General features: G+C 37.4%; 1 protein-coding gene across 1 annotated transcript in view; it reads right to left on the reverse strand.

The window, feature by feature from the left end:
- scube2 (signal peptide, CUB domain, EGF-like 2) overlaps positions 1-8,840 on the reverse strand; it is a 116,687-nt gene extending 107,847 nt beyond the window's left edge. Inside the window, exons 1-3 of the mRNA XM_067993514.1 lie at positions 8,668-8,840; positions 7,185-7,307; positions 2,489-2,614 (exon numbers count right to left, since the gene is read on the reverse strand). Of these exons, the coding sequence (XP_067849615.1) occupies positions 2,489-2,614; positions 7,185-7,307; positions 8,668-8,755 (337 nt within the window). The 5' untranslated portion in view covers positions 8,756-8,840. The remainder of the gene's footprint in view (positions 1-2,488; positions 2,615-7,184; positions 7,308-8,667) is intronic.
- Between the last annotated feature and the right edge of the window lie 222 nt (positions 8,841-9,062).

A 9,062-nucleotide genomic window follows, 5' to 3' on the forward strand; every position in this document is an offset into this window, starting at 1 on the left:
TGTTAAACATTATTAGCACTCTAGGTGTAATTTTACGAATTTTCACTTTTGGCACAAAGCTCCATCTGCCAAGAATACAAATCAGAAATTCAGGCATTCATACCTCCAAAGACATGCCACCCTTTAAAATTAATAATTTGTAAATTTGTAAAGTTACCCCTTATAGGCTACTGATTTGAGTCTTGCATGTAAGCACCAGTTGCATCACACCCGGTACCACCCAGAAGGTTGTTATTTTAAAGTTGCTACTAACCATTCCCAAACCATGACAGCAGGTAGAAAACCTGCCAACATTGACCTGCCTCCTGTATTTCCTCTCCATCATCTACTCAGCCTCACAGTTCAGGAATTCACTAAGGGAAGCAGGAACCTGCAACCTCAACTCTTAACACAGATCAAATATATTCTTTATGGCTTTCTTATTCTACTGGCTCCTAGCAAGTGCTTCCTCTCCCACCTCCCAAATTGGTTCTTGCTATCAAGGGGAAAATTGGCAACAAATTTCTGATATCAGATACCAATATTTTCAATCAAGCATGACTCTGGAGCGCAATTACCTCATGTTAGGCTCGGATCCTTATATCATAGGCCCTGCAGGTTTGTAGTTGTAGGTAACTCTGCCTGTAGTTCATGCAGCCTAGCACCTAACTGCCTTAGCAGGATGCAGAAATAGCCTGCCAAATACAATTTAGGATGTCTGTGCCATTGACTAAACGTATAGTTAGCTTCCAGCTACTCCATCTGTCTTGCATAGGGCACAAGATTAAGTGGCTATGGATCTAGGTTTGAACTTATCATAAAAACATTAATATTTTATCTTGGCAAATAGATCAGTTTTGCTAGTTCTGAAATGGGCTGCCAAAAGAAGGCCTCCTGAACAGCACTTTTAAGGATAGGGAGTGAGCTTTTATTTTATAAAACAAGTCAGCACAGATTTATCTGGATATGCCCAGTACACCTCCCATCAGACAATACAGAGTGTCTGTGACTATGGAAGAAATCTGCAAACTAGACAGTCCTGTCTTCCTGAATTAATTGAATGCGGTCAAAGAGACGTCAACTGTCTAGACCATCCTGCCTTTTTGGCTGAAGAACAGCACAGAGATAGGGAGGAGATAGAAATGGCAATGTAAAAGGGAAGAGAATTGAAAAAATATTTACCTACCAATAAATTTAACTTCATATAATTAATGGTCTGGTTGTCTAACCCCCTGTTTAGTCAGGCATGTATTAGGCGTTTGCTTTCTGAATCAAATAGGAAACACATTTTCCTGAACCCAATTTTCCTTTTATTCCCTTGAAATGATGCAGGCACATTTATATACACTGACTTGACCCAGTTCAGTGCTATGTGGTAACTGTGGAATAGGCTCAAAGCCAGTCATCAGTAAACTGTCACTTCATTCCTAACATTATATCTGTTGGGTCAGGAGTTAATCTTAAATAAGACACAGAACCTCCTCAAATGAACCAGGGAGACCTTTCTGCTTTATACCAATCTTCATGCCACATTTAATGTAATGAAAAACAGATGATATTTTATTAAAGATATCATATGCAACATTTTCAGGCCACTTGGCAATAATTCTGCTTAAGAGAAAGCACGACCAATGCAACATTATCTTAACAGAATTCATTTTTCATGTTTCATGTTTAAAGAGTATAAGTTGCTAAAAATACAACAGCATGGTCTTTGATGAATTATTTCCATTTCTTTCAGTAGATTAAAGTCTGAATAGTCATTCAGTCGGGTAGAAGCACGGACATTGAAAGACTATTTATAAAGTGCATCTTAAGAAATGATAATGAAAAAAATCTTTGCTTTTTTTCCCCTGAAACAAAAGCCAAGACTTCAGCTTTGAAGCTCTGTCTAACTTCACAGAAATGGAGAACAAAACAAACTCTTTTGAAAGTATTCTTCACAACAAGAGATGATGGAGCAAAAGAGACCATTGTGTTTTGCAGGTTGCCAGGCAGTTCAGTACCCTCTCTAGAATTTCACATTCCAATTGAAAGCAAAATGCAGTTGTGGTCTTAGAACTATCTTTTGACAGCTAAATTCCAAAGGGATGATCTAAACGTGGTGTCACAATAAGTGTATCAGTGTTTATTTGATCCCGTAGTCCTTTCATTGAATTCAACACTCTCAAACAATTTAAAGGGACCTTAATTTTTAAAAAGTCACTTAGAAAAATAAACAAAACCATTATTTGATTCTCATTCATATAAACAAATTTAAAAAGTGATGCAAGTATATTTAACCCAACATTTTGCTTAAGAGAATTGTTCATTTTATTTTTAATTACTCATACATATTAGATCTAAATATTATGCAAGTGGCAAAATCTAATTTCAAATATTGCTATTTGTTTATATGATTTATATTGAACATTAAGACCTTTGACTATACAATTTTCAGATCAATTTGCCATGCTGGAGTATTTATTTTCTTTATATGTGCAAATGTACAGCAATAAATTCTTCCTACCCAAACAATTGTGTCCATCATGTGCCAACATGAATCCATCATAGCAAGTGCAACGATAGTTTCCTGGAATGTTAATGCATTCATGTACGCAGCCTCCATTGTATTCATTATCACATTCATCAATGTCTAAGAGATACGACACAAAACAGAATGATGGATGTTTTCTGTTAAAAAGAGACAATGACACAGCCAAAAATGGCAAATTGTTACAAAGCCATTTAAAGCCATATTAATCTCACTTAGAACCCCACAGTCCCACCTATTCTCATTTTTAAAAAAATAGTCACTTAATATTGAACCAGGCACTGAACACGATAAGAGGTAGCTATAAACTGGGAATGTGACACTGTTAAACACTGTCATAACAGGAACATATTTCAGGCAAGAGAAGACCATTTAGTCTGCTCATCCAATTGCTCCTTTCTATCCTGTAAGATTATATATATATAATCTAATGTAATAACCATGAATCTTTCCAATGCCAGGAAATTACCATTTCCTTTTTAAAACTGAAGGGCTAACATTTTCTTTATCTTTATTCATTAAATAAGCATCCAATCTAGTAAGAGCATAAAAGAAAAACATTAACAGTACAACATGAAGCAATTCATATTTTGGTCACAAATCATTTGGTGAAAATAGTTATCATAACATTTTATGGCAAAATGAATTGACACTATTGGATGTTGCATAAAAATTGTTACACAAAAATAGTAGAAGCCTAATTTTTATATCAAAACATTATTACAACACTGATGACATTCAGTAACTAGGCTAATGAGAACTATATCCAAAACACGTATTCTCAACAGACCTCATGCTATGAAATACTGGCACGTTCTATACCTTCAATAGTATAATGCACGACTATTGAGTATTTTTGCAAGCAAATGCCCCAGAAGTGACCAAGAGTATGTCACATTACCTGAAGATGAAGATTGATTCTATCATTGTCACTTTAACTGAGGTTTGTAATTATGTTTGTGCCTTATTTAAGTTTTACCAGCGAGCTGCAGATGCCAAATGGACGCTCCACAATAGCTCGCCAGTTTGGTGTGGCGGAAAATCAGATGGCTGCTGTTGGAGTGGGGGGTGGCAGCAGGGTGGAGATTTTTGTGGGGCCAGGGGGACCATTGCTCGTCCTGGCCTCACAAAAATCTTTTTTTTAAAAAAACTTACCTTTTCTGAGTGCAACTGTCCTCTCAATGGGCAGAAAAATTGGGACCAAAGTACCCATTTGTCCATGAACAACCGGCATAGGACCTCAATTCGCATATTTAATCACCCTCTTACCTGTTTTGGGTGGGAGTGCTGGGCACCTGAAAATTGAAATAGGTGGACAAATGAACGTCCAAGATCCCCACCAGATTTCTCGCTGCCGGTTGCCCGTTTCTCAGGCACAAAACAGTTTTTCAGTCCAGGAGTTGAAAATCCCTCCTCCCCAACTTTTCAATAAAATTATAAATGCAAACATATTTTTACATATCTAAAATTATGACTTTTCTTTCACTAAATCTTCCATTCACTTTTTGTCCCTTTGTGGTATTTAATTGTCAATAATGAACACTGCATTCTGATTTTCTCTAACAAGTTAGTTTATGTTTCAGGAGGAAGCTTTGGACCTTGTACTTGTGCGCACCAATTTTGTATGGGAGTCAAAATTGTTATATGGTGCTAGTGAATCTCCTTTGGCATTGCCCGCTGAGGAGGCAGCAGCCAGGGTCAAACTCAAGAGGGAGGTAGTGGTGGGAGCCTGAGTTATGTCAGGCTGACAATGGCGGGAAAGGTCAGGGCCCAAGTTATGCGTGCATAAAGTGGCACTGATGGTACGTGCATTTGGAGAGACCCCCAAAAGTAGTATTTTGGGGCACTGAGTTTGGACATGTATGGACCCTGGGAAATATTGTCAAGGAAATTGGACGGAAGTCTACCAGCTCTGGACAAAACGGAACTAAAGCTCAAGTTCACAGAGACAGGCTTGCCTGTGTAGAAGACAGTAGGTGCAAGGTTTTCTAGTCTACAATCAGTATATTTTGGTAATATTTATATATTATATAAATGTAATTGTTAGCTGTATATAACAGTGGATCAGAAAGCAACATGGATGCCAAATTAACAGATTATGGCCCGTCATTGCTTGATCTATCAACATGATCTTTGTGCTCGACAGATACTTTTAAGGTGTGACGGCTTAAGGTATGGTAATCACTTTTGAAGTGTGATGCCCTACAGATGCATATAGTCTGTATTGACAGATATATAAACATGCAGGGTCTATAAAGCCCCACAACATTCAGGGAAGTAAAACCAAGTATCACTTCAAGTCGCAAGGCACAATCTTAGGAGCCTGCTGTCCATCCTACCTCAGTATAAAAACAATAGGCTCAAAACCAAATGAACCCAAAGGAATTGTGCTGTGAACTATTGCCATAAACTGTCCCATGTAAGTTGCTTTATATTGATTGGTGCATTATACAATGTAATACCCAATGTATTATTCTGTTGCTGAGGTAGAGCTGAGTTTAAGCTGCCCTGTCCATTTAAAGCCATAGAGTGTAATTGTTACAAGTAAACACAGCCTGAGGTCAGAGAATAATTGTTGCTTGGTAAGGCAAGTTTGCAGACTGAAAGGTGCTTGTACATTCTCCATCGGGGAACTAGAGTAAAATATATATATTTTTTATAAACACATACTGGTATGTATTTCAAACCAGCACCACATCTCAAGATTCAAATGGCATTAATAAACAAATCCTTAGGATTTTGATCTTCAGGTTGTGTGTAACTAATATCTTAGCCAATATCAGCTTAATTCATTGGACAGGAAGGTTGCATTCTATGAGCGTTTTTTTCCTTCGATTTTCAGTACAACTTTCTCCTCTTACCTCTGTTCTCCTGAACATGCTGACCTATTCTGGGGTACGGTAACATGCTGGGACTAGAGTAGCCCACCTGTCCCCCACCCAACTGAGGGATTCTTCATGCATGAGGCAAGACAATGACTGCTAGGAGGCTATTTGACAGGAGAAGGTTGGGGGAAATCATAGTGAGCCCAATCATGCACTCACCTGAAGTTTTCATATGCACAGCTTTCAGCAGAAGTTACCAGATTCCCATCAGGGGTCAGAATCCTAAATGATATTTCCCTTCTCTAGCTCAAAGGCCCTAGGTCAGATGTAGTGTCAATACTACCATCCCAGCTGAGATCAGCTAACTCAGACTGAGAATCAAACCTTTGATCTTCTTGGTCTCGAAAGTTCAATTATACATTGTGTGGTGCACTTACCAACTGAGCGCTTTCTAACACATAACAAAAGTGCAAAATAACACCAAAAATGTACTCTCTTGTGAATCCTAAATTTACTAAATTTCTTAAAACACTAATGTTGCATCAACTTTAAACAACAGCTTTGCTGACTCTCCAGTTGAGTTGACATTAAGTATAATCACATACATTCGTGCTAGGGTCTGGCTTTGCAATATCCCAAAGCACTTAGATATAGAACAGGTGCGATTATGGCATTCTCCAAATTCTTTTGGAACATCCTAGGTGTATAATATCCCTTACCCACATTAGAAAACATTAAGATTATTTTGAGGAACTCCTTTAATGCAACATTACCTATAATCTGCCATATTTCAGCTTAAATGATTATGAAGACTTGTGCAAACATATATTATATGTTCTAAGCAACTGCTAAATCCTAATCTTTGAGGCAAAACTATGTGCAATCCACTAACTTCACAAAAATCACTTAATAAACCATCATTGATTAGAACTCCCTCGATGGTTTAGGGGGTAAACACACTACACACTGTGGTACTAAGCTAAACACCCCAGAAAGGTTCGAAGTCCAAATTCTGGTCTGTGCTAAGTAAGGTCAATGTCAGTGAAAATAGCAATAATGCTACTACTGCCCTCATTGTCTCTGGGTTTTTTTTGGGGGGGGGGGGGTGGAAATCAGAATTACTGCTCTTGATTGCTATCCAGTGACCCTTGCTGGGAAGAGACACACATACACAGAATAAGGGCAGGATCAGGTTTGTTTGTGATGCCACACGCAGTTCCCCCCAATCCCTCGTAGTCAAATAGCTTACCAACACTCACTATCTAGATTCACACATCAAGAGAGCCCACTTAAGTGAGAAGCAGAGGGGGGAGTGCCCTGGGGCTGTGCTGCAGCATGAGTCAGCCACTTTCTTTCTGTCATTTTACAGGATAAATGCATGAACTGTCCATAATCTCAGATCAGTTATGTATTAGATACAGTGAAAGCTGCCTGTGTATTTCAAAAGTTACCAGGCATATTCAGTGCTCAAAGAGTTTACTTTTTTAATTGCAGCTAATATAGTATGAAATTCCCCACAGAAAACAGTTAAGTGTGTTATTATTCTAATATTCAAAGTGAATGACAGATTCTGTGAAATGACATACTGTTTGAAACAGGATATGCACTAAGTAGGTATTGGTTTTATTGAGCATACACACAGTAAACACACCAAACTAAATAATTTTTAAGCTTGATAGACCCTTAGAAAAGTTCACATTATCATTATCCTGTAAAACAAACAAAAAATGACACTCTTTTAAAGAAGCTTGTTTTGTAGATTATACTTTGCCTGACTTGAGGCAAGAAAAAAAAATTCCCAATTTTACTTCAGTAATGAAATGCTGGTAAAAGCAGGTTATGATCACCTTCACATTTCTTTCCATCGCCCTTATAGCCCGGTTTGCACATGCACTTATACGACATCTGTGTATTCTGACAGATTGCATCGACGTGACAGTCATCAGTTCCTTCTGTGCACTCATCAATGTCTGCAAAACAAACAGGAGGTACAGAATAACAAAGAAGAAGCTGAGAGAAGCTCCAGGGAAAACAGTAATTACACGTCAGTTCCACATTTTGATCCAACACTGCAATATCTTTGGTTTGCACTCGAACGTGAAAGACGACCCTTTTGGCTGTTTGTGATTAACTTCAAAACTATAAAACAAGGTTAACAGAGTTGGAAATCCGTCAAGATAAACAATTTTAAAAAGGTGACAAAATGTCCTGAAGTAGCTGCTTCCGAACAATACACATATTTTTACCACAAAAAAGCAATGCATTTGGAAAATGTTAGACATCAAAAACAATTAATGAGGGACTTGAGTTTTTAATCTGATAACCAATTAGAGAAAATACAATCAAATTCACCAAAAGGCCACATACAATTCAAAAAGTACAGAACTAAATAAAATGCAGCCTACAATAACAAGTGAAAAACTGAATACAAAGGACACCATCACTGCAGAAGCACTGTAAAAGTACTGCAAGCTATTATTCTGGAGAGCTCACAGCATTTTGTGAAATTTGCAATTAAAATGATGTCGGGACAACAAAAAAACAAACATAAAACTCACCAATTTAATGCCCCTGTTATCAAATCTGCAATGTGTCGTAACGTATCTGTTGTTAGAATTTACCAAATGACCATCTTGTTTGATACAAATCCAACTAAAATGTTGCACTTATAGATTTAAATAAGGACATCATTAACTCCTCTGTATTACATGTATCTACATCACATCTAAAAACAAAACTTCACATATAACACAACAGTTCTCAATTGTCTAGTTCAGATTCCACTTTACTCAATTTACTCAATGTAACTCATTTACTCAATGTAACACACAAGCAATGTACTCCTGATAATTTCAAACACTGTACCTGTTTTAATAACAGAAACAAACTAGTGAATGTGATGACATTTTGTTATCAGCAGTATTGCAATACTTTGTTTCATTTCATACGACAAAGAGCCATTATTTTTCCTTTGCAGGATATTATTCCAGCCACATTTAATACAACAATTTTCTTGGTCGGCTTTAATCTGTTACAAAGCGATTGCAAAAGTATTTTTAAACAAACACGCAACTTGACAAAATATCTCGATAACTAGACTTTTAAAATTATCACATCTTTGTAAAGCAACCTATTAAGGAACACATTTACATTTTTAAATAAAGTTCGTAAATGAAATGAGAAATAAAAATAAATAATATTTTAACTGCGTGTGATATTGGAGGAAAAATTGTCTTCATCCACATAAAAGACTAAACCAAATGCAGATCTTTCAGTGTTAAGGAGGAGTGAAATGAAGCAGGAATCTCACACTAGTGACTGCAAACTTACCTAGAATTCCAGCACTTGCAGAGCTTTCACGAGTGTTTAACAAGAGGAAAAACAAACAAAAGTGCCATGCAAAACAAATAGCCCCCATGATGATATGAGCCGATCCTTAGTGTCTCTTTGCAAAGACACGTTTGAACTGAGAAATAGGGTTGTCCTGACTGGCTGATGGATTCAGCAGGATTGTTTGCTATGCCTGCCCTTTAGCCTGTGACGTCATTAGGGTAACGGATTGATCCATGGGACTGGTCTGACTAACTTCACCACTAATTAGAATGCCTAATTTAATTACCTGCCCTGCGGACCTGTCAGCACTGTACTGATACTGCCCTCCCTATAGCAGATCTAATTCCTGCGCTTGTTGCAGTTCATCTGTAACGCCTTCTCAAAGTAAGCAG

The sequence above is a fragment of the Heptranchias perlo genome, chromosome 12, assembly GCF_035084215.1.
Source record: "Heptranchias perlo isolate sHepPer1 chromosome 12, sHepPer1.hap1, whole genome shotgun sequence".
NCBI lineage: Eukaryota > Metazoa > Chordata > Chondrichthyes > Hexanchiformes > Hexanchidae > Heptranchias > Heptranchias perlo.